At 41.0% G+C, this 26,551-nt stretch overlaps 1 protein-coding gene across 1 annotated transcript in view; it reads right to left on the reverse strand.

The window, feature by feature from the left end:
* The window catches only part of DNAH14 (dynein axonemal heavy chain 14), a 342,385-nt gene that overhangs the window by 54,599 nt on the left and 261,235 nt on the right, over nucleotides 1-26,551 (reverse strand). Inside the window, 4 exon segments of the mRNA XM_056107024.1 lie at nucleotides 2,518-2,600; nucleotides 4,813-5,046; nucleotides 21,876-22,074; nucleotides 22,792-23,198. Coding sequence (XP_055962999.1) covers nucleotides 2,518-2,600; nucleotides 4,813-5,046; nucleotides 21,876-22,074; nucleotides 22,792-23,198 — 923 coding nt within the window.

Raw genomic sequence — 26,551 nt, forward strand, 5'->3', positions numbered from 1 at the left:
TGATTTGTTTAACCATGGCTTTTTCATTGGGATTGTTTCCCTGAGCTTCTGGTAGTCCAATGATTCTAATATTGTTTCTTTTGGAATCATCTCCTAGGACTCTGATTCTCTGTAGAGCTATTTTGAGGTCCTTTGCCACTGTTTGTCCTTGCGTGTTGGCTTGGTGCAGCTGATCTTCCAGCTCACTGATTCTTTCCTCAGCTGTGGTTATTCTATTTTTGAGGGCACAGACTGAGTTTTTCATTTCATCTATGGAATCTTTGATTCGTGCCATTTCTGTGCGTAGCTTTCCAATTTCTGCTCTCATTTCTTGCTGTATTTTGTCGATTGTGCGATCGATTGTTTCTTTCATGTCCTCTTTCAATTTACTGGATATCTGTCTGACTGTTTCATTGAGTTGATTGAACATCTTCATGACTTCATATCTGAATTCTTTGTCAGAGAGGTCTCTTAGGTGGATAGCACCTACTGAGGCTTCTGGACTCGTTTCATCGTCCTCTCCTTGCGGAGGGAATTTGCGTTGTTTCTTCATGTTGGTGTGTAGGTATAGGAACTGTGATGTCACACTAGATGTCTTGGTATAGTAAACTACCTGTGGCCGTGTGAGTGGCTGCCCGCGGAAAATTAGTCCACGCCCACTTCTAAAGAAGCCACACCCACTTCTTTAAAAGCCACGCCCACTTCTAAAGTGACCACACCCTCTATTCCTTTTTTCCCCATAAGTGGACTTAAGCTAAACAGCTTGCCCATTATTTACATGTTAGGTAATATAGTTGAAATATAATTTTGTGTTATGAATATGTGAACTATTAATTTACACAGAGAGTAGGGTTATCAATCTGTCTATAGATAAATTAGTAAGTGGGTTAGAGAGAAGAAAAAATTTTTTTTTGTATATGAAAAGTGTAGCTCTCTATATCTTATAAGAAAATCTGTATAGGTCTCTCTATAGATCCAAGTGCATTTGTTTGAAACATTGAAAAGACACAAAACAAAATAACAGGCCAAACAAAAACATGTCTTTAAGTCTGATATACTTCCCCCGCCCCCACCATATCCAAGATGAATTTTAAACATCGACAAAGTAATATTTAAGGTAGAAATAAAAAGGAGTCTGACTGTTCAGACTGACATTTGTTAAGAATTTACAGAGGGGGCCGGAGAGATTGTACAGCGGTCAGGGCTTTTGTCTTGCATGTGGTCAACCCAAATTCAATACCCAGTATCCTATATAATCCTTTGAACCCACTAGGAGTGATTCCTGAATGCAGAGCCAAGAATAATCCCTGAGATTGCCAAGTGTGGCCTCAAAACAAACAAACAAACAAAAAACAAACAAAAAGAAGGCAATGAAAAGAAGAATTTTTCTGCTTGCTAAACTTGTGGAGTAAATATAAAAACGAAAAAAGATTGTTTTTAAGCATATAAGGATGAATTTAGGTTGGTCTACTTTGAAGAGGAGTAATATAGCATCGTTGATACTAAAACAAAGACTTGAGAGTGTTAATAGTAGTTCATTGTTGGTTTGTAGTGTATAAAATGGGGTAACTAGGACAGGGAGACAGTACAAGGGTTAAGGGCGCATGTTTTACATGTGCCAGATCCCTGTTTGATGCCCGGCACTGCTGATATGGGGGGCCTTTGGTACTGCTCGGGTATCCTTACTGGTCCCCTTGGGTACTGGCCCCTGCCACGCTGCCTGAGAATTCCCTTGAATATTTCTGGGGCTCCTTCAGCACCTCTCGGGAGGCCCTTACTTCCTGCCAAGAAAGAAAAGAAAATGAAAACAAAATACCAAAACCAAACAAAAATATATAAAATGAGAATGGGAAATCCATATTTATTTCCTAAAATAATTTTGAGGATTATATATGCATGCAAAATGTTTAGCACATGCTTAGCTTCTGTTGTTTTAGGGGGCTCAGAGTGACATTCATTGTCATCTCTAACCCATCAGTTCCCCACTGTCTCCCACTGCCCCGCCAGAAACAGAAGGAGAAAGCATACTGTCACCTTTGCAAGAAAGATCAACACAGTGGATGTGGTTTAGGTGTGTGTATGTGCTCCTGATTTGGAGCCTGGACTTCCCTCTCACAAGTCATGGTTGGCAGCTATTGGTCTCAGCTATGGAGCCAGAGTCTGTTTCTGTCCTTCTGAGCACTGAGAAGTGTGTGTCTCAGAAAACAGTGTGGACTTTTATGCAGAGAAGCAAATCTCCAAAGGGATAGGGAAGGAGGGGCTGACCCAAGCACTCCAACTTCATCTCTCAAGTTTATGGTTGAAAAGTCCTTCCTTCACTCCAGGGAGTTAATGTTACTCTAATTGGATTCTCTTCACACAAAAGAAACATTGAGATGAAGTGTAAGTGAACCTCTTAATATATTAGTGCTAGTTAAATGTTTGCTAGGGGGAAAAATCTACTTTGCTAGTTAAAGTTTTAGATTAGAAGAGTTTAAGTAAGTGAATTAAGTGCTCAAAACATTTCCAGTATTAACATTTTCTCATAACATAACTTACCAAAATAAGTTTTTGAAATGAAGTAAGATTTTCCCAGGGAAAATTTACAGGTGCATATATGTCTTCATTTTCAGAGAGTTCAACTAGATAAAAAAGAAACTTGAGATTAATACTTTAAATAATCAAAAGATAGGTACTCCAATGAATTTTTTTGTTATGAAATTTGTGGCTATTTTAACAAACCTAACTTTGGTTCAAATTGAAGTTTTATTTGTATAGGATTTAAGCTACCATTTGTATTTCAAGAGACAAGCTACCTAGAGTAAGTTTAAGTTTCATCTTGGCTCTTATGAAAAGACTGGTGGATGGTAAAATATGAGACAATTAAAGGACATGAAAGAGAAGCTGGGAGGGCCAGACTGAATATTTTATAACCTGCTTCTGATTATGTGATATTTTTCTGATGTATGTATACTGATAACTCAAGAGGGAGAGATTACTATTCTTAATTTACCTATAACTGATATAAGAAAGAAAAATTAGGGGGTAGGAAGTGTTCTAGTCTTTTTACCCACTATCATTTCAACATAGCTATCATTTTAATTTACTCCCATATTTGATACTTTCTCAATGTCTAACTTTTAGTACAAACTTAGATTATAAATACAACTTTCTTAGTATTGCTGAACTAGGTTTGTTGATCTTAAAAAGGACCTTGACACATCTAGTTACAAATTGATAAATTGGGAGATACTGCAAAATGAAAAGATGTCCACTTTGCAGAAAAGGGCAGTAAAGACTGTCTGTTAATATAAGATATTGACTCATCTTACAGTATAATATGTAATGAGTCCAAGACAAAGCAGTAATGATCCAGACAGAAAAATCTAGGGGAGAATGACTTTTTAATCAGAATTTGAAAAAAAGAAGCCATAAAAAATAGATAAAATTTTATGGACAAACATTAGAATATTTATACTTATACTTGCCATGGACAAATCTGGTAGAAGATGACAAATTAAAAATCTGAATGAAAAGATTGATATTTTAATTTTTATCTATTATTTAAAAAATATTTGGGCTACACTCAGTGGTTCTTAGGGCTTACTCGTGGTTCTGTCCTCAAGGATCACTCCTGGCTGTGTGTGGTGCCAGAATTGAACCTCGTTTGGCTGTGTGCAGTGGAAGCACCCTGCATGTTGTACTATCTTTCTGGCCCATAGTTTATACTTTTATAAAAACACAAAACTGATTACTTTTTTGTGAATAAAGTTCTACAAAAAAGAGAAAGGAGTTCTGTAGAAAACAGAAAGTGTATATGAGTTTGCAAATTCAAATAGTATTTAAGGGACTGGAGCGATAGCACAGTGGTAGGGCATTTGCCTTGCACATGGCCAACCTGGAGATGATTCTCAGCATTCCATATGGTCCCCTGAGCACTACCGGAAGTAATTCCTGAGTGCAGAGCCAGGAGTAACCCCTGTGCATTGCCGGGTGTGACCCAAAAAGCAAAACAAAACAAAACAAAAAAACCCCCAAACCCCCAAAATGCTATTTAGATATTTAGGTATTTAGATATCTAAAATTTCTAGAAGTCTGGGAAATTAAAATGAAAATCCTTAAAAAATTTTAGATTGGCAAAAGTTAGAATGGAGGCATATGTTGTTTGTAAAATAGAAATTACCATGGATTTTAAGAGAAGCAAACTATTTACACAAAAATAATACTTTTGACATAGCAATTCCTATCTTGGATGTCTGTTCCATTAAAAAACCAAAGGAAATATATAATATATTTATTTTATTGCATAATAAAATTGCAGCAAAAATATGAAAGTAAATGGAGAAACAAGTTGAAGGAAACAAATTAAGTTGCATGCTGAGTTCAAAAGATGTGGGTGGAAGGCAGAGAGAAGGGAGGAAAGTTCTAAATGGAAAAAATACAAAGGAAAAAATGTGCTGAAAAAAAGCAACTCATGTAAAGTGAGTTCTCTTTGCTCTGTAATTTAAAATCATATCATATACATACTTAAATGCATTTCTGTTAGATGAGGCACTGACCTATTGTAGATGTAGACTACTTAGATTAACATAAAAATTAATGTGGTATAATAAAACTATAATGTGTGGGATAATTTCATCACTGTGATGTTTTGACTTCTCATTAGAGCCTTTCTTCAACAATGATCTTTATAATAACCATTATACAAGACATGGTTAACATGTAACAATAGTTGTTACATAAAATAACAGATGTGGTTACAGAATAGTTATATTTTTCCCTTTCATTTGTTGTAAATACTTACTACCTTCATAATTAATAACCTAGTTACACATATACCTCACAAAGATGAACGTTCTGATGCTTCCTTACCTGACTCCTCCGAACTACTTTCTTCCAAGAAAGATACACTCATCAGAGAATAAACATCTTTACTGTTGTAAAAAGCATTCCATTGTGGTGCATTTGATAAAAGGGATTTGCATAAATAGGAAAATGATTCTAGTTTGCTAGCGACATATTGGCATTGTTTCCACTTGTCAGTTGACAACCATGGGAGAGTGGTTTGTGTAAAGACTTCATATACATCTAAAAGAAAGGGAAATGATCACATCAAAAGAGCTATAACCTTTATCTTTTCTTAATTATTGTAAAGTAGATGCTTAATCCATACTTGTTGAGAGAAAAACCTTGTTTTATAAAAATTGGTTACATAAAAGGCTAATTTTTTTTGTTGTTGTGGTGGTAAGAATACGTGACAAAGATTTTACAACTTTAACCATTTTTGTTGTAGTTTTTTGGGCAACACCTGGTGGTACTCATAGGTTATTCCAGGCTCTGTGCTCAGGAATTACTCCTTGTGTTACTTGGAGGACTGTGTGGGATGCCAGGGATAAAAACGGTGAAATCCCTTAGTGCAAGACAAATGCCCTACTGAAGGAAATTGCTCCAGCCACACTGAAACAATATGTAAAATTCAGTAATGTAAAGTATATCCATACAGTTGTGAAGTAGATCACCAGAAGTTTTTTTAAAAAAAATTATTGTGATTTACAGTACTGTTAATAATAGGGTTTCATGCATAAATGCCAGAAGTTTTTGTACAAATTTGAATGTCAATCCCATGAAACAACTTCACTAACCCTTCTCCTTAACCACATCCTCCACTCCTGGTAATCATTCTACTTCCATGTTTTATGAATTTGATTTCCTTAGATACCTCAAATAGGTAAAGCCATACAGTATTTGTCTTTTTTGGGGGGGGGACACACCCGGCAATGCACAGGGGTTACTCCTGGCTCTGCACTCAGGAGTTACTCCTAGAGGTGCTCAAGGGACCTGGGAATCGAACTCAGGTCGGCCATGTGCAAGGCAAACACCCTACCCACTATGCTATCTCTCCAGCCCCCAGTATTTTTTACACAATGTCCTCAAGGTTCATCCATGATGTACCATGTGATAGGATTTCCTTAATTTTGGAGGCTGAATATTTCTTTGGCTATATGTTCTACATTTTATTTATTCTTTTATATATTGATAGACATCTGTATTGCTTCTGTCTATTGACTGTTGCAAATAGTGCTAAGAACAAAGTGTGCAAATGTGTCTCAAATACTCTGATTTCAGTTCTTTTGAATATGCAACCAAAAGTGGGATTGCAGATCATATGGTAGCTTGATCACTTGACCACTTGACTTCCCGTTATTCATCGATTTGCTCGAGCAGGCGCCAGTAACGTCTCTATTCGTCCCTGTCATGTGTTAGTGTAGCTCAATAGCGTCTGCTCGTTCCAGGAACACAAAGAGCCTCAAACCGATCGTTCAGGGTCTTGACAAAGAAGTTTGACCATCTCATAGGTGGCTGGCCACGCTGTCTTTTGATGTCTTGTGGTATCCAGTTGGTAATGGCTCTAGTCCAGCGGTCATCTCCAAATCTCATTAAATGTCCAACCCATCTGATTTTCAATGCCTTGGCAAACGAGACAGCATCCCTGATTCTTGACCGTCGATGGAGGTCGGAACTCCGGATTCTTTCTCTCATTTAAGTGAAATGTGATACTCCAAGCATAGCTCTTTCGATTCCTCTTTGGAAGACCCGAATAGCATTCTCATCCTGTTTTCGTCTGGGGCGTATGTTAATGCAGGGAAAACAGTGGAATCGAAGAGATGTGCCCAGAGCTGAAGGTTCTTGGTCCTCTTAGCTATTTTTTTGATGCTCTTGAAGGCGTTCCAAGCCGCTCTTTTCCTTCTGTGCAACTCAGGTGCCAAGTCATTTGTCATGTTGACTTCTCGACCTAAGTACACTAACTGTTGCATTCGGAGATGTTGCATTCGCTCCATTTGTTGAGAGCGAATGGAGCATCATGAACGAGACCGATTCTCATAAACATTGTCTTTGTGAGATTCAGCTGTAGTCGACCTTTCCACACTCACGATCATTTGTGCTGCTTGGCTAATGTTTGGTGTTATTAGAACAATGTCATCAGCAAAGTGGAGGTGGTATAGTTGTCGACCATCTATCTTCACTCCCATTCCTTCCCATTCCAGTCGTTGCATGACATTGTCAGGGGTGATACTGAAGAGTTCTGGTGAAATGGTATCACCCTGCCGAACCCCTCTCTTGATATGGATGATCACTTCTTTGTAGAATGGTGAGATCCTGGTAGTGAATCCGTAATACAGCTCACAGAGGATCCTGATGTATTGAGTTTGAATACCCTGATTGCTAGGGCTCTGATGACCGCTTCCATCTTAACAGAATCAGAGGCCTTCTTTAAATCAATGAATATTAGACAGAGTGGCATCTTGAACTCCTGAGAAACCTCAATGAGCTTGGTTATCGTGTGGATATGGTTGACTGTGATGAATCCTTTGTGGAACCTGGCTTGCTTGCATGGTTGTCCTTCATCTAGTGTTCTGCCAATCCTATTCGGGATAACTCGAGAGAACAGCTAGTAGATGACAGACCACAGGCAGATCGGGCGATAGTTGCCAATGTCGTGGATGTCTCCCTTCTTATACAGTAGTACAGTCCTGCTGGTTTTCTACTGGGATGGAACCTAGCATTCAGACAGATAGCGTGTGCAGAGCCGAGCCAGTGTATTGGTGAGTACTGATGGCAGTTTCTTCAGGTGTTCGGGTCTGACCTTGTCTGGGCCAGATGCTCTTCGCTTCTTTACCGACGAAATGGTGTGTCGGATTTTGGAAGGGAGAACATTAGGAATGACATATCCATCCTGCGGAATTTGGTGTGTGGGCAGGTGGACGTGGCTATCGAAGATATCCGAGTAGAAGTCATGGACAATCTTCTCCATTGTCCTTCTGGAAGATGTGATAGAACCATCAGGACGTCGGAGGGCAGTCATCTTGGTCTTGTAGTTGGCGAAGGACAGGTGGGAGTTGCGAATGCTTTTCCTGGCTTCTGCCGCATCTACCAGCACTGCTGCAATTGGTAGCTGTAGTCATATTTCTTTAAAATTGAGGTATCATCATTTCCACTAGTCTTAATATTTTTAAGGGTACTAGAGGGTGGTGAAAGGGAAGCTGAGGACATTGTTGATAGGAAACGTACACTGGTGGAGGGGTCGGTGTTGGAATATTGTATGACTGAAACCCGATCATAAAAGCTTTGTAAAGGTTTTCTCAAAGTGATGCAATTAAAAAAAAATAATGCAACTGCATCACATGCAGCAGCAGAATCCCGGTCTCCCTCAACCACAGTCTCTAGGTACCTTCTTGTTTCATCCTTCCTACCCCACATCCCCATGCTTAGGGCTCTGCACTCAAGGATTGCTACTGGCAGGCTTGGGGGATTGAACCCAGGTTGACCATATATAGGTAAAGCAAGTGCCTTACCTGCTATACTATCTCTTTGGTCCTGGACAATTTAATAAAAATGAAATATCATGTAAGTGAAGAGATAGAAGAAAACATATCAGACAAAAAAATAATCCAGATAAGATTTGACTCACCTACCAGCTCTGTTCTATGGATTCATGACTAAATCTTTGAAGAGATACTAGCTAAGCAGCTAAAATTCATGGAAACATTGGTCCCTGTGGCTTGGGTCACCCTCAAGAGATAGAAAGGCTGAGTACCAGCAGTCACACCCATACCCCACTGTTGCAGCCACGCCAAGGGCTCAACTCCCCCACTTCGGGAATATTCTCTGTGGAGATGTCAAACTGTGAATAATTTCATGTACCCCAGTGTCCTGGGCCAGAACGATAGCATAGCAGGTAGGGTGTTTGCCTTGCACGCAGCCAACCTGGGTTAGATTCCTCCACCCCTCTTGGAGAGCCCGGCAAGCTACTGAGAGAATTCCACCCACACGGCAAAACCTGGCAAGCTACCCGTGACGTATTTGATATGCCAAGCACAGTAACAACAAGTCTCACAATAGAGATGTTACTGGTACCCGCTCAAGCAAATCGATGAACAATGGGAAGATAGTGCTAAAGTGCTACCCCAGTGCCCAGGTTGAGAAGTCCAGGTGTCTTCTTGGAGATCCTGCAGTCTCTGGATCACACAGCTGCATATGCCAGAGATTGAGCCCATGCAGGGGCATAGACACCTCCTAATTCCTCAATGCTAAAATTCCAGTAGGAACACACCAAATTATATGGGAAAGTAGCATAGAAGTCACCACCTGAACTCAACAAACAAAACCAGTAACACGGGGGGAAGATGGCAGTGGCTTGGTGGCAGGTGCCAGAGCTAGTGGAGCAACCGCAGCTCTCAGTGCTCACAACAGCGGCTGAGGGTTCACAAAATTTCTGCCTCACATATTGTCTCTCAAAAGGAGTGTCTTTTAAGACCAACTTGGTTGCTGGATCATTGTATGGCTGAAACCAAATTATGAACAGCTTTGTAATGGTCTATCTCATGGATATTCAATTAAAAAAATTAAAAGAAAAGTAATGTGGAATTCAGTGCCCAAATTCAATCAGCTTAATCAATGACTGAATAAATAGCCATACGCCTGCACTGTAGCACTCTCCTCCTGTTGTTCATTCATTTGCTCGAGTGGGCACCAGTAGCGTCTCCATTGTGAGACTTGTTGTTACTGTTTTTGGCATATCAAATACACCATGGGTACCTTGCCAGGATCTACCTTGCGGATGGAATACTCTTGGTAGCTTGCTGGGATCTCCAAGAAGGATGGAGGAATCAAATCTGGGTCGGCCAAGTACGAGGCAAACGCCCTACCCGCTATGCTATCGCTCCAGTCCATACTCCTATATTAAAAACAAACAAACAAATCAAGCTGGTGCCCACCGCAAAGCAATGGCCCAAAGTGGGACTCATGGAGATGGTGGTCACCAGCCATGGGCGCTGGCAGCTCTCAGTGCTAAGGGCAGCAGGCTGCATGGCCCCAGAATATCTGCATGAATGAATAGTGTTAGTGCTCTTTGGGGCCATCCTGGCATTACGTGGAGCACAGACCCAAAGTTCCCACAATGGGGGACCAGCTTGGGTGGCCCCAGTCCCACCTTCACTGCTCCCTATGGTCAGCTGGTGCTGATGTTGTCTCAGCAGCATATTTTGGAGGGAAATACCCTGTGCTCCAATTGCCTGGAGACGAACCTGAAAATGGGGGCCAGTGCCCCCCCTGATCAGGTTCTCCTGGATGGGGGTTGGGAGCCACCCTGGTCCTGATCTTGGTCCGGGTGGGGGCCAGAGCTGTGCCACCATTGGGGCCCAGGGCACAGTGCCACCTGTGGGGCAACCTGGACCCACTGGGCTAGAGCATCAGCAGCCTGGTGGTGCCCTCCAGCTTCCTGACACCCCAGAATTGCTGCTTTGCCTCTGGCTGAACTCCAACAACTCAGGGCCAAGATTTCTGAGAAGCTACACTGCCAAAATTTAGGTTTGTGGGAGCTACACCCTCCAACCACCTCTAGCTCTGCCATATAAGCTCATTTATCAGCCTTGATTCAGAGACCCATACCTAAATATCTAAAGAGGTCAAAGAAACACAGTAAACTTCTCAAACCTGAGCATATCTGAATAATCTGGAGCACATCAGGGGTGGGGGCAGGGGTGGGGGAATTAGCCCAGTGCTGCCCAAACAGAGCCCCTGGCAGCTGCTTGCTCCCACAATCCAAAACTGCTGCTGTGTTTACAGCCAGAACGAACCTCATCAGGAAATTAACGTGCTGAACAATCAGGCACATAGGTTTTGTAACTGAAACCTCCAGGCTTTCTTGGACTCAGGAAGAGCTACCTTCCCCCACCTCCCTGTGAAGCCCTGGCAGTCATGTCCACACCGTAAAGCTGCCACATAGAGTAAAGCTGCCACCTCTCCAGCTGTCACTGTCACTGCCCTCCCGTTAGTCATCAATTTGCTTGAGCTGGCCCAGTAATGTCTCCATTGTGACACTTGTTACTGTGTTTGGCATATCGAATACATCACGGGTAGCTTGCCAGGCTTTGCCGTGTGGGCGAGATACTCTCAGTAGCTTGCCAGGCTCTCCGAGAGGGGCGGAAGAATTGAACTCGGGTCGGCCATGTTGGCCGCTTGTAAGACAAACGCCCTACCCACTGTGCTATTGCTCCAGCTGTACCTTACCAAATAAAAATACTGAACCCTCTTAACAAACACGATGACCTCTTAGTACCTGTATTGCAAACCATAATGTACAAAAGGAGAGGGAGGAGGGAGAGAGAGAGAGAGAGAGAGAGAGAGAGAGAGAGAGAGAGAGAGAGAAAGAGAGAGAGAGAGAGAGAGAGAGAGAGCACCAGGCTTGGGGGTAGTGGAGGGTGGTGAAAGGGAAACTGAGGACATTGTGGATGGGAAATGTACACTGGTAGAAGGATTGGTGTTGGAATATTGTATGACTGAAACCTAATAATAAAAGCTTTATAACAGTTTTCTCATAGTGTTGCAATTAAGAAAAAAACAACCCAATAACATAGAAGGCTCAACTTGCAACAAACAGCTTAGTAAATTTAAAAAAAAACAAATAAAAAATACCCTTTTTTTGGGGTCACACCAGTGGTGCTCCTGACTTTGCACTCAGGAATTCCTCTGGGCAGTACTCAGGAGATCATATGAGTTGCAGAGATCAAACCCAGGTCAGCCTCGTGCAATGCAAACATTCTACCCTCTGTACTATTGCTCTGAATCCCTTAGTAAATACTTAACAACCCTGTGATGAGATTTCACATTAAAAACTTTAAAAAATATTTGTTGATTTTAATATTGGAGCTTTGGGCTGTAGCGATAGCACAGTGGGTAAGGCGTTTGCCTTGAACGCAGCCGAGATGGCCAACCTGGGTTCGATTCCTCTGCCCCTCTCGGAGAGCCCAGCAAGCTATCAAGAGTATCTCGCCCACATGACAAAGCCTGGCAAACTCCCTGTGATGTATTCAATATGCCAAAAACAGTAACAACAAGTCTCACAGTTTGTTGTGAGATGTTTACTGGTGCCCGCTTGAGCAAATCGATGAACAACGGGAGGACAGTGCTACAGTGCTACAATATTGGAGCTTTGTTCTCTAATCAATTTCCACTCTAGAATTGTATCCACAGCTGTGGCATTTGTCTACATTAAAGTAAAAATTTAAAATATCCAGAAAAAAATATTCTAATATTTATGGGAGGCTAGAGTAGTTGGTCCTGCATGGCAGAGCCTGGCAAGCTACCTGTGACATATCCAATATGCCCAAAACAGTAAAAATAACGGGTCTCATTCCCCAGATCCTGAAAGAGCCTCCAATATGGCAGTGTTGGGAAAGACGAGTAAAGAGAGGCTGCTAAAATCTCAGGACGAATGGAGACTTTACTGCTCGAGTCAATCGATGAACAATAGGATGACACAGTGATACAGTGATAAAGAGTAGTTGGTAGGCTCAATGGAAGAATGGAACAAGATGTGCTATGGAAGATACACAGGAGTCAGATTCTCATAGTCCTTGTATGTTATAATAAAGAATTTGAATTTAAGTAGAGTGCCACTTATGTGGAGAAATGTTTATATTACATCCTCACTGCATGTAACTATAAACTGAAAAAATATAAAGAAAAAAACAAAAGCAAAAACCACAATTATTTAAAGGCATTGGGAGGCACAGGAATATTTACTTTAGTTTATTATTACTGAGGTAACAGGGTTTATAACTGTGCCCAGTGCTTATATATTTGTAACATTATGTTAAGTTACTGCACCTCTGCATCTACTGTAACTGCATCATATGTACCTCCAGCATGCAGGGCTCCTCCACCACAGTCTCTAGGTACCTTCTTATTGCACCCTTCCCACCTCACACCCCCTTGCATAGCGCCCAAGGATAAATACTGGCAGGCTTGCTGGGTTGAACCTCAGTTGACCATGCACAAGGCAAGTGCCTTACCTGCTGTATTATCTCTTTGGTCCCAGACTATTAAACACAGGCATATTTTGATTTCTACTTTAGTTTCTAGTTGATGGCAAGACACAGCACATAGATTGGCAAAATTTCTAAATGAAAACGTGAAATCTGAGCCTTTACAAATTTGAAAAAAATTTGAGACAGCTAAAGCAATGGAGAACTTTAGATCATACTTCTGTAATCAGAGACTCAGGAAGCAAGTGTGCTGTGAAGGGTATAAAAAATCTTATGCATAAAATATGCCTAAATATCTTGTTACCCACTAAATTACACATGCACAGGTGGAGAATCCTTATGAAGGACAAAGTGACTTAGCAGAAATTTGAGCTGTTACGCAAGAAGCAGATTTTTCAGTGTAAGAATAACTGACTTAAAAATCTTAAAATAAATAATTTCAACATTTTTCGCCCCATCACAACTCACAAATCACAAATCATCCTGTTATTTGTCGATTGCCTCGAGCAGGCCCCAGTAACGTCTCCTTCATCCTGGCCCTGAGGTTATATTCAAGGCTCTTTAGGAGAATGAGACCCATCATTGTTACTGGTATTTGGCATATTGGGTACGCCACGGGGAGTTTGCCAGACTCTGCCCTGTGGGCAGGCTACATTTGGTAGCCTGCCAGTTTGTCAAAGTAGGAATGAGATGTCATAATAAGATGTCGCGTGGCCACAAATGCGGCTGCGTGGTTCCGGGATCTGGATTTTATAGTCTCTGAGTCTTGGCTGCTGATGGGATTACACGGCGCCAGGGGGCCAGTTGGTGGGTGTGACCCCTGCCTACTGGAATTTGGAGGATCTGGGTGGAGGATGCTCGACTCCAATCTGAAGTAGGCGTGGAGATCTCGGCCCCGGAACCCACATGGCTTTGTCCCTCTGCCGGTACCTTCAGGTGTGCGGTGAGTGGTCTCAGCATGGTGGTGACTGGTCCTGGAGGTCTTCGGCTGCCGGGGCCCTGGTCAGGGCGGGGCGGAAAGCTCAACCCGCTCCCCTCCAAGGGGCCCCGGCGAGGAATAGCCAGGCGCGGGGGCAGGAGACTGCACTCTTCTCTTCCGGGAGCTGGTTTTTATAGTCTCTTTTCCCCCCATAGAAGAATAAAATAAAGTCTAAAGATTCGGAATGAATATAGAATATATAAAATATCTTGAGTGCAATCCAAAATTATGCACAAAATGAGAATTGGGACAATATGACTCATTCTCAAATGAAAATCAAAATAGACAAAACTGACTTGAACCAGATGTTGAATTGAGCAAAATAATATTAAACATCCATTATAACTACATTCAGTGACAAAATGGAAAATATGTGAGTACGTGAATATATGTGAAATCTTAGAAAAAATAAGAAATGAACTTTACTTTTAAATAATCAAAGATAACACTGAGAACTAAAACATTAAAATATAACAGAATGGAAATAGTGAAGTACCACTAAATTTGAAATGTTATTCTTACGTTCAATAATTATTGCTTTATTATTATTCTTTTCTCATGAATTTTGTATTCATGTTTTTAGATAGCTTGTTACTTTCAAGCAGTCTATTTTTCCTTATTAGAGAAATTCTTTAAGTATTTCTTGGAGGACTGGTAATAGTAGTAACTGTTCTTCATTGTTTCTTCAAAGGGCTTTTATCATCTTTCAAATCTGAACGCCAGACTCGCTGTTAGTGCACTCTTACTGAGCAGGCTTCTCCATTCAGCACTTTGTACATATCAAACTCCCTCTTGGTATAGAGAATTTCTGTGGAAAAACTCTGCTGATAGTGTGTGGGCGGCTTACAAGGAGTTGGGGGGGCGTGTTACCTAATATTTGAGGTTTTGCCCCTCCCTCCTTTTTTGGGTTGCTTTAAGGATTCTGTCTTTGTTTGACTTTTGCCATTTTATTTTGGTTTGGGTTTTTTGGGGGGGAACGTGTGGGGCACACACCTGGTGTTGCTCAGGGGTTGTTCCTGGTTCTGCACTCAGGTATAAGTCCTGGTTGTGTTTAGGGACCATATGAGATTCTTGGGATCAAACCTGGGTCTACAGCATACCAGGTAAGTACTCTCCTCACTGTAGTATTGCTCCAGCGCCTGTTGGACCCTTTATATTTCCTGAATTTGGGTGTCTAGCTTCTTTTTCAGTTCATACTCTTCTTGGCTGTTATTGCTTCAAATAGGACCCCTGCTCCTTTCTCTCTCCTTCTTAAATTCCAATTATGTGAATATTGTTTCTCTTTATACTATTCCATGTAGTTCTTTAAGTTATCTTTTTAAAAAATGTTTATTTTATTTTATTTTAAGTTAGTTCACAATATTTTATTACATTTAATATTCAAGCACCAATCCCCCCACCATTGCACCTTCCCACTACCAAATTTGGGATTTTCCATTCCAAGGCCCAATTCCTGTCCCAAAATACAAACAAAAGAATATGTTTTGTATTGTCTGTTATGAAGAACTGCTGAACATGCTTACAAAAGTGTTCATATAGAAAACAGTGTGAAGATTGTTCTATTTTGGCAGGAACGATTAAGACTCACTAACTAATATAGGATATCACTAACATGTTAAAATTTGGATGATGTGAGCTTTGTTGTATATGTCTGAAATTAAGTTATCTTTATCATTTAAAATTCTTTTTTCTTTTAGCTGGCACAGTGTTAATAGGGTTGTGGAAAAAAATCCCTTATTTACTGTTAATGAGAATATCTTCTGACTCAGCTCCATGGAGATTCCTCAAAAAGGTAAGAACTGTCATATGACCTGGAGATTTTGTTTCTTGTCATCTACCTCAACCTTCAGTCACAAAAAAAATCAATTTGAAATATATAATATATATATATGCAGACCTAAATGTATATATAGATACACACATATATGCATACATATGTTCATTGAAGTCTTAGTACAATATTTAGGATATGGAAACAAACCCAATGTCTAATGACAGATGAATGGGTAAAGAAGTTGTAGTATATGTACACAATGGAATACTACACAACTCTAAAAAAGATGAAAGTCTTCAGTCTGCTGCAACCTGGATATAAGTAAAGGGCATCATTCTAAGCAAAATAAATCCGAGGAAGAAGTACAAATATTTGATTATCTCACTCACATGTGGAATATAGAGAAAGAAAATAGGGAATAGTACTGAATAATGACAAAGGCCTTGGATTATAAAACTGATGTTATCAAACAGTGGAGGAGGTGGCAAGAGGAATGAAGAATTGGACTAGAAGTTACATCAGGAGAATGGTGGAGGGTCTTGGGTTCTTTACTGGTGGTGAGGGGGCAGTGACTTTGTGCACCAAAACTATAAATATTAACGCTATTGTCACCACATTATGTAAACTATAACTAAAATAAATACAATGTGAGGTGAATGTTGTAATTTTCTTTTCCTTTTAAAGAAACAAAGAAATGTGAACATTAAAACAGCAAGTTTTAAAGTTTTCCAAGTATATAAATGCATACATATTATTTATAGACAAAGGATATGGAAGATCACATACTTATATACACACATCCAGAAAAGCAAAAAATGTTGATCATTTACATATGCTTTCCTATGCTCCATTATTTTTTAGAATATGAAAAAAAGATTAAAATAGTTGATTAAAATACAGAATCTGGTAAGGATTTAGCAACTTCCTTTATTAGTAATCATAGTGTTTACCTTTTGCTATAAAAAAAATGAAAACCAGGCCTAGAGCGATAGTACAGAGGGCAGGGTGCTTGCCTTGTATGTAGCCAATCTAGGTTTGGTCCTGGGCACCCCATATGGTCCCTGCAAGCACCACCAGCAGTAACTGCTGAGTGCAGAGCCAGGAGTAACCCCTGCACATTGCCAGGTGTAGCCCCCAAACACACAATGGAAATCACATAAGGTTCACTTAAAATAATGAACAAGTACAGTAACGAGTACAGCTCTAGTGTTCCCAACTCATTGCTGGGGTGGTCCTATAGGTCCCTGGCACTATAGAGTCTGAACTGCACCACTGCTCAGCCCATGTATTCAACCATCTGACCTGGTTTGTCAAGTAGACCCTGGAGTGGCTACCAGGCCTGCTGAGCACCATGAATTACAAAATTACAAGCTACCCATGGCGTATTCGATATGTCAAAAACAGTATAACGGATCTCATTCCCTGAAATGAGAAAACCCTGAAAGAGCCTCCAATATGGTAGCGTTGGGAAAGACGAGTAAGGAGAGGATGCTAAAATCTCAGGGCTGAGGCGAATGGAGATGTTACTGGCCCCCGCTCGAGTAAATCGATGAACTATGGGATGGCAGTGAGACAGTGATACAATGATTCATTATTAAGTTTCAGGAATACAATATTCCAACATCAATCCCTTTGTGAGCCCACTTACCTCCATCAATGTCCCCAGTTTTCCTCCTGTCCCTTAGCCTGCTTCCAGAGCAAGCACTTTCCCTCTTCCATTGTCATAGTGATCCCTTCCCTAATTTATTCCCCCCCACATCTAATCCAGAGGCAAGGTTCCTACTGAAGGACAGTTCTGCTCTTCATTTCAATTGCCTCTGGGGCTTTGCCTTTTTCAATAGCCTTTTTCTCTTATGAAGAAAATGATATTTTTAATTTGTTATTAATTTGTTGAAAAGCTAGTTGGCACAAGTCTGTGCATCAAAGTAACTTTTTTCAAATACATATGAAGATCTGTGCATCAATATATATGAAAATTAATGGAGAAACAGTCTTGTTCCTGACGTTCCATTCACTTTCAACATCTCTGAATGCATGTGTACCTAGGTCGAGAAGTCAACATGACAACTGACTTGGCACCTGAGTTGCACAGGAGGAAGAGAGTGGCTTGGAATGCCTTCAAGAGCGTCAAAGAAATAGCTAAGAGGATGAAGAACCTCCGGCTCTGGGCACATCTCTTCAATTCCACTGTTTTTCTTGCATTAACATACGCCTCAGAGACCTGGGCCCTATGAAAATAGGATGAGAACGCTATTCGGGTTTCTCAAAGAGGAATCGAAAGAGCTATGCTTGGAGTATCACGCTTCACTCGAATAAGAGAAAGAATCGGGAGTTCTGACCTCCATGATGCTCAAGAATCAGGGACGCTGTCTCGTTTGCCAAGGCATTGAAAATCAGATGAGCTGGACACGTAATGAGATTTAGAGATGACCGCTGGACTAGAGCCATTACTGACTGGATTCCATGGGATGTCAAAAGATCATGTGGCCGCCCACCTACGAGATGGTCAGACTTCTTTGTCCAGACCCTGAACGATCGGTTTGAGGCTCTTTGTGTTCCTAGAACGAGCAGATGTCATTGGGCTATGCTAGCACGCAACGGGATGAATGGAGACGTTACTGGCGCCTGCTCAAGCAAATCGATGGGTAACAGGATATCAAGTGATCAAGTGAATGAGGGAAAAATCCAAAATAATAGTGATTATCTTTGGATCACAGAAATACAGAATACTTCTTTTACCCTTTGATCAACTATAAGTTCTAATGGTTTTTATAATAAACACTTATGCTTATTTAATTTAAAAAAACAAAGCGGAGTCTTTATTGAGGCTTCTGTACTCTTTTTACACTTTTTACACTCTTTTATACCTTTTTTACACTTATTTTTATACTTTACACCTTTTTTTTACACTTTCTACACATTTTTTTTGTAGGAGTACTGCTATTTATTCAGCCACTGATTAGCTGATTGAATTGGGCATGAACTCCACCTTAATTTATTTGATTTATTTTTTTCCTTTTTATATTTATTTATTGAATCACTGTGGGAAAAGTTACTAAGCTTTCAGGTTTAAGTCTCAGTCATACAATGATCAAGCACCTTTCCCTTCACCAGTACTCATTTTTCACCACCAAGAACCCCAGTATACCCCTCCTCTCATCCCTCCAAATGCCTGTGAGGCAGATGATTTCTACTTAACTCTTTTCTACATTGATTACTTTCATTATTTCGACAAAAGATGCACCATTATTATTTAGAATTTCCCCCCAAACAATCAGAATTGCTGAAAAGGAATTGTGAAATATTTTGTTTTCTATAGCTGGTTATGAGAATCATATAATGTCACGCAGCCATGATTTTGAATTTCTGCAAAGAGCCAGGTAATTATGCGATTGGTTTCTGTGTGTCTGGTGTTATGGGCGTGCCGGAGAGCCGCTCGTGGGTGGTAACTCGTGACCTCAGTAGGGCGTGAAGGACGTACCGCCCCCCTTCCCATTAGACTGCAGTTGCCCCGTCACCGCTGGCTTGTACCTGGCTTTCCTATAAGCTCTGAGACGGTGGCCACCTTGCTGCCGGGGGGGGGGGGGGGGGGGGCGGAAGGTGGAAGGGAGCAACACCCTTTCTCTCCCGGGGAGGCATGGCGCTGTAGTGTAACGCATGGTCCATTCACCTTTCTTCTGCAAGCTGCCGGTTCTGGATTAAGTCCTTTTGCCTCTGGAGCCATGGCCATGCCAGAGAGCCGCTCGTGGGGGGCAACTCGTGACCTCAGTAGGGCGTGAAGGATGAGCTGGTACCACCCTCCTTCCCCTGAGACTGCAGTTTCCCCGTCACTGCCGGCTCATACCTGGCTTTCCAATAAGCTCTGAGGTGGTGGCCACCTTGCTGCCAGAGGGGAAAAACGCGGAAGGGAGCAACACCCTTTCCCTCCCGAGGAGGCATGGTGCTGTAGTTTAATGCATGGTTCATTCACTTTTCTGCCACAAGTTGCCGGGTTCTCGATTAAGTCCTTTTGCCTCTGGAGCCATGACCCTGCCAGAGAACCGCTTGTGGGGGGCAACTTGTGACCTCGGTAGGGCATGAAGGACGAGCCGGTACTGCCCCCCTTCTCATGAGACTGCAGTTGCCCTGTCACCGCCGGCTCATACCTGGCTTTCCAATAAGCTCTGAGCTGGCAGCCACCTAGTATGCAGTCCAGATGCATTTCTGACAAAAGTCACTGGGTTTCAAGATTATTTCTGAGTCTCCGATATTATGGTTATTAATCAGCTTGATCAGGAGCCAGAGAGGCCATTTGTAGGTGGTGACTTGGGGTCTCGTTGGGATGGGGAGAAAGAGTCAGCTCCACCCCCATGTAGTGAGGCCCCGTGTGTCTCGTCACTGCAGGCCCAAATCTGACTGTCCAGTGGCCTCTGGAGGATGGTGGTCACCAGGCCGCCAGGGGGAACAGGCCAAGGCATGAAATGTATTCCCACCTGGAGTGATCCAGCTCCGGTAGCCTACTGCAGGGTCTGGACACATTTCTGCCAAAAGCCTTTGGGTTCCGAGATTCATTTCTGAGACTCTGGGATCATGGCCATTAAGCAGTTCGATCAGGAACCAGAGAGGCCATGCCTCCAATTATACAGCTGAGCCCGAGGTGGTTTGTGGGTGTGTCTCCCACATACCTAACTTTTGGCCGTTTACTTTCTTGGTAAACTTTGCCCCAAGATTTTGGGGTCTGGCTAAAGGCACAGCAGCAATTTTGGGGTATCTGGAAGTCTGAAGGCGCCATCAGGCTGCTGATGCACTCACCTCACAGGTACAGATTGACCTGCTGGCGGCACCATACCCCCTCTACACTTTTTCTATATTCTTTTTACACTTTTTACATAGGAGAGAACTGGTTTTTCTCCTATTGGTATTTGGCTCTTTGCCTTTTCTTGGGTTTCACTGAACTATACCAGAATCCTAAAAATTTGATTTTCTTTGTTTAAACTATTATTATCATAATTTTTGGCATGCAAAGGAATCTTAATTCATGTATTAAGAACATATGTGAATTCAATTTATTTGCCAAACATCTAAAATAAAGCACAATATTTCAAATGTCTGATATTTTTCATAGCAACTCTCTCATGATTTTATTCTCACTTTCCATCTTAGATAATAGCTTCCAAACTCTTGACAAATGCAGCTCTGAATCACTGCTTTTTCCTCTCCCCTGAAATCTCAGGCTCTCCATCATTGTATTTTTTCTGGGCCTAAAAGATGGCCCTCACACCACAATGTGGTTATACTTTATACCTCTGATGTCACACTAAAAAATGATTGAAAGTGGCTAAAGGCAGCAGAGCCTGAGAAGTGGTCTACAGAACTTACATGATGATGGGGGCTGGTGGAGGATGTGGTGTGGGATTGTGGTATGCATGAAGTTCTATAATTAATAGTATTGTAAATTATGGTGCTGGAAAATTTAAAAAGTGGTTAAAATGGCAAATTCCATGCTATGGAAATCTTGCCAAAACAAAAATAAATCTACTGAAAAATGTACAGCCCAGAGATGTCCAATATTTAAGTGAATTAGCCTGATTTTTGGGGCTCTAATTTCCAAAAAGTTTTCATGATGAAGTGAGGACAAATGTTATGGGGGGTGAGTAGAGGTGAAATCCTGATGGTATTTAATTAATGTTTATATATGTGTATGTGTGAGCGTGTCTATATCTTTTGACTAAAGTATTCTTTTTTGTAGATTAGGATTACAATCACTGTATCACTGTCATTCCATTGTTTGATTTACTCGTCTCTATTGTGAGACTTGTTACTGTTTTTGGCATATGGAATACTCCACGGAGAGCCTGCCAGCCTCTGCCATAGGGGCGAGATACGCTCTGAGGGGACGGAGGAATCAAACCTGGGTCGGCTGCGTGCAAGGCAAACACCCTACCCGCTGTGCTATTGCTCCAGCTCAAAATAACTGGGGTAGATTATATCACCAGCATTGTAGGGCATATAATGATGAGTTAGGCATTCCTTATACTTGATCTTAAGTTCCTTTAATGTAATTAAACTAAACCCGTTAAATTTATATTAATGTAGAAAAATATGAGAAACATGGAGTTGGTGCATTTTAGTGAACTTTTTTTTATCTTAGTGAACTTTTAACATTTTTCGGGGCACTTTTTTTTTCTTTTGGTTTTTGGCAGCCTAGCTCTGTGCTCTGAGATCACTCTTGGTGGCGGTAGGGGGACCATACATCAAAATGTGTCAGATAAGTAAGGCAAGTGACAACCCCTGTACTATCTCTCCGGTCCCTATTTTTTTCTCTTTCTACAAACCTTGAAGCAATAATAATACTTACTATCAAGTTCATACTGGAGAACTGCATCTCTACTATTAACCATTGTGCCAGAATAAAGGAAGATATTCCATTCTTCATCTGTAAGGGATTCCATATCATCCTGCTCTGTATTTCCATTAGCATTATTTTGCATGATTGTAATGCAAAGTTGAAAAGAGAAACAAAGTTTATGTTGATTAAATAGTGCTAAAGAGACCACCTAGAAGGGAAATAGAACTGTTAGACTAACCAGGTAGATTAAATACCCATGCAAAATTTGCATCGAAGATTGTCTCACTTTTACCCAGCAATTCCACTTCTGGGTATATATCACCAGAACACAAAAACATTCATTCAAAAAGACATTTGCACACCAATGTTCTTTGCAATGCTTAGTACAATAGCTAGGATATGGAATCAACCTAAGTGTTTAACAATAGGTAAGTGGATAATGAAGATGAGGTACACACACAAAATGGAATACTACATAGCTGTAAGGAAAGATGAAATCATGCAGTTGACTGCAACATGGATGGTACAAAGGGAATGCTTAAATCACTCTTGGCCTCAGAGTATAGGGAGGAGAAGGGCAGAGAAGGAAATAAATTGAGGAGGGGATGCAGAGATAAACCAGAAGCAACAGGAAGCAGAGCATCAAGAGGGAATTGAGTACATCGGTGGTGTAAAGGAGTGGTACAGCTAAATACCCAAACTGCAGAGTCAAGAACACTGAGAACAAGGGATCTAAACTTCAACTACCAATCAAGGTGGAAGACCAGGGATGAATGGGTGGGAGGGAACCTGGGAACATAGTGGAGGGAAGAAGACACGGGTGATGGGGTTGGTGCTGGAACATAGTTTGTCTAAAACACAGCTAGAAGTAACTTTGTAAATCATGTTTTTTTTTAAATTAAATATAAAAAGAAGAACATCATACCTTAAGAACGTTTCTTGTCAATAGATCAATTGAAGTTTTAAGATAACTCTTTAAGAGAGTCTCCTTATTTGCTACATAAGAAGATTTTCCGGCATTTGAGCTTACTCTTCTCCAAGTTAATTTCTTTCTTATGAAGTAATCTTCTTGCTCTTTGTGAATGATGGATGAACCAAAAACTCGACGAAACCAGTCCAAGGAGAACTGGTACATGTTGTTGATCTGGGTAAGATTAGTCACTAGAAAGTAGAGCAGGGAGCCTCGGGTAGCAAGAGGGAGATAGCTTTCTCGTGTATCTTGAATTTCACGTTCTTCTCTTTCTGTTGACTCGATGCTCTTTAAAATTTCGCTTAAATTTGTGTTAGAGCTTTTTAAGTCCTCAATAATGTTCTCGTCATCCAGAATATGCCCTAAAGACAAAGTGAGTTGAAATAAATAGCATTGGTACATCAAATTGCAGTTTCCTTGTTCTACACTGACTTTTTACTGATGATTGTGGTAGTTTTATTTTGGAGACAGGCTCTTAAATGAATATAAGCTAAAATTTCAATCAATTAGATTAGTAGCACACATGTATGCTGATTTTTTTCTTGCTTTTTGGATCACACCCAGTGTTGGCCACGTGCAAAGCAAATGCCCTACCCGCTGTGCTATTGCTCCAGTCCCCCTTTTTATCTTAAGTGTTCTTGATTAATTCTAATTTCTTATTTTATTAAATAGCAATTGTTCTGGGGAGGAGGGCTGAAGCAATGTTTCCACAGCATCCCCAGAAAGGACTCAGCTTCTTCTGTCTTCCTTCTCTTCCTACTCCTGCCCATGGTCATTGATGCCACTTCATTTAGGTACCTGGTTGTATCTGTTCCAAACAGCTATGGTCAAGGACAGCTAAATTTGTATGTTATATTGCAGCATCTTTGGTATAGTTGTCTGTAGGCTTTGGAACTCAGACAAACAATCAAAAATATAATTCATCTTTGTCTAGATGTAATTTTGATTTGTAGTATCAAATGTATGAACCTTGCAAGCCACTGATTTGGGCTCGATCGTCTGCATCCCAAATGGTGCCCAGAGCATCACCAGGAGTAATTCCTGAGTTCAGAGTCAGAAGTAACCCTGGAGCATTACCGAGTGTAATGCTAAAATTTGTATGCAACCTTAAAACATTCTAAAGAGTCAAAGCAACTCTTGGAGTCTCGGGCATAGGTCTTTCTCTTTCTTTCTTTCTTTCTTTCTTTCTTTCTTTCTTTCTTTCTTTCTTTCTTTCCTTCCTTCCTTCCTTCCTTCCTTCCTTCTTTCTTTCTTTCTTTCATTAGTGAAACACCATGAGGTATAGTTTTAGACTTACAAACATTCATGTTTGGGTTTCAGTTATACAATGATCGAGTACCCATCCCTCCACCAGTGCCCATTCTCCACCACCAATGATCCTAGTAGCCTTCCCACCCCCACATCCCCGCCTCCGCCTCTGTGGCAGGGCATTCCCTTTTGCTCACTCTTTCTTTCAGGGTCTTGTAGTTTGCAATAGAGGTATTGAGTGGCCATTGTGTTGTCTATAGTCTACTTTCAGCACGCATCTCGCATCCCGAGCGAGTCCTCCAAACATTCTTTACTTCGTGTTCTCTTCTCTATCTGAGCTGCTTGTTCCCCCAGCATGTGCTGCCAGCTTCCAAGCCCTGGAGCAGACCTCCTGGTACTTATCTCAACTATTCTTGGGTGTTCGATTCCCATTCTGTTAAACTTTATATTCCCCAGATAGTGCAGTCTTTCTATGTCTGTCCTTCTCTTTCTGGCTCATTTCACTTAGCATGATACTTTCCATGCAGAACCACTTGTATGTAAATTTCATGACTTCATCTTTTCTAACAGCTGCATAGTATTCCATTGTGTAGATGTACCAAAGTTTCTTTATTTAACCAGTCATCTGTTCATGGGCACTCAGTTTTTTTTCCAAATTTTGGGCATTGTGAACAGTGCAGCAATGAACACAGAAGTGCAGATGTCATTTCGACTGTACTTTTTTGCCTCTTTTGGATATATTCCCAGGAGTGGTATTGCTGGGTCAAATGGGAGCTCAATTTCTAATTTTTTGAGAATCGTCCATACTGTTTTTCAAAAGGGCTGAACCAGTTGGCATTCCCATCAGCAGTGAAGGAAGGTCGCTTTCTCACCACATCTGTGCCGACACCAGCTGCTTTAGTTCTTTTGGATGTGGGCCAGTCTCTGTGGCGTGAGATGTTATCTCATTGTTGTTTTGTTCTGCATCTCCCTGATGATTAGTGATGTAGAGCATTTTCTCATGTGCCTTTTTGCCATTTGGCTCTCTTCTTTGAGAAAGTTTCTGTTCATTTCGTTGTCGGGCATAGATCTCTTTTTTTTTTATTTATTTTTTCTTTTTTTTATTAGTGAAAAACCATGAGGTACAGTTATAGGCTTACAAATTTTGTGCTTGGGTTTCAGTTATACAATGATCAAGTCCCCATACCTCCACCAGTGCCCGTCATCCATCCCCATGGGTCCCAGCATCCCCCCCACCCTCATCCCACCCCCCGTCCCATCCTGCCTCTGTGGCAGGGTATTCCCCCTTGTTCTCTCTTTTAAAAAATTGTTATTAAAGAACTGTGATTTATAAAGTTATTGAGAGTTGAATTTCACTCGTATAATATTTCAACATCAATCCTACCACCAGTGTCAACTTCTCTCCACCAGTGTTTCCATAATCCCTCCCTACCCTCACCCCCACTCATGCCTTGCCAGTCAATTTGACAGGCACCTAACAAAGTTTCAGTGGTTACATCTTAGATCTCATGTTTTCAGTTTTATTGAGTCTATGTTTGGGGTTTATGGCTATTCCACTCACCCTTATCACTGGTAAAACTAAAGCCCTGATGTCATATATAGGTCTTTTTATGTTTGCTAATGGTTAGTCTTTTCTTTATTAAAAGAACCAGCTTTTCTCTTGGTATTAGGTTTAGGCATCTTATAAAAATTTTCTTCCATCTATCTTCATAAAAACGTTATTGCGTTTTTTACTTTAGTAACTGCTGTAGATCTAGAACTGATTTTGATTGGTATGAGGAAGAAATCCAGAATATTCTATTGCTTTGTGTGGATGACACAGGAGTACTCATGGAAATTGTTTCTTCTCAGCCTTCTTGGACTGGCCCCTTTTGCCCCCTTGTGTAATACTGCAGGTCTTCTAACTGGTTCCCTGGTTTTCTGTTTCTCAGAGGTTCCTTGCAGGCACCAGCTGTTTTCCTTGATGGCCACGCGGTTCCTAACACCCTCATTTGCTTCTTTTAAGCTTGCTGTGATGTTATCTCCATGCTATTGTAATCTTCATTGTCACCAAAGCTTTCTGCTTGCTATTCCACCATCCCAGGTGAAGCTTGCCTCTGGCAGATATCCCTTTATATATGTATATATATATTTAATAAAAACATATGTATTTATTTAAAATGGAATCACTGTGAGATAGTTACAAATATTTCATGATTGAGTTTAAGTAATATGTTTCAAGACTCATCCCTTCACCAGTTTCACCTAACCCAGAGCCCCCAGCCTGATTCTATGGAAGGCACTCTTCTCCTCTCTCTCTCTCTCTCTCCCCCTCTCCCTTTTATGCACTATGGTTTGCAATACTGTTATTGAAAGGATATCATGTGTGTTACTCTATTACTCTACCTCCTTTCAGTACTCAATTCTTGTCCAAAGTAACACCCTGGGTAGGGATTTTTTTTTTTAGTGGATCACCGTGAGGTACAAT

This window comes from Sorex fumeus, unplaced genomic scaffold (assembly GCF_029834395.1).
Source record: "Sorex fumeus unplaced genomic scaffold, SorFum_2.1 ptg000007l, whole genome shotgun sequence".
Classification (NCBI taxonomy): Eukaryota; Metazoa; Chordata; class Mammalia; order Eulipotyphla; family Soricidae; genus Sorex; species Sorex fumeus.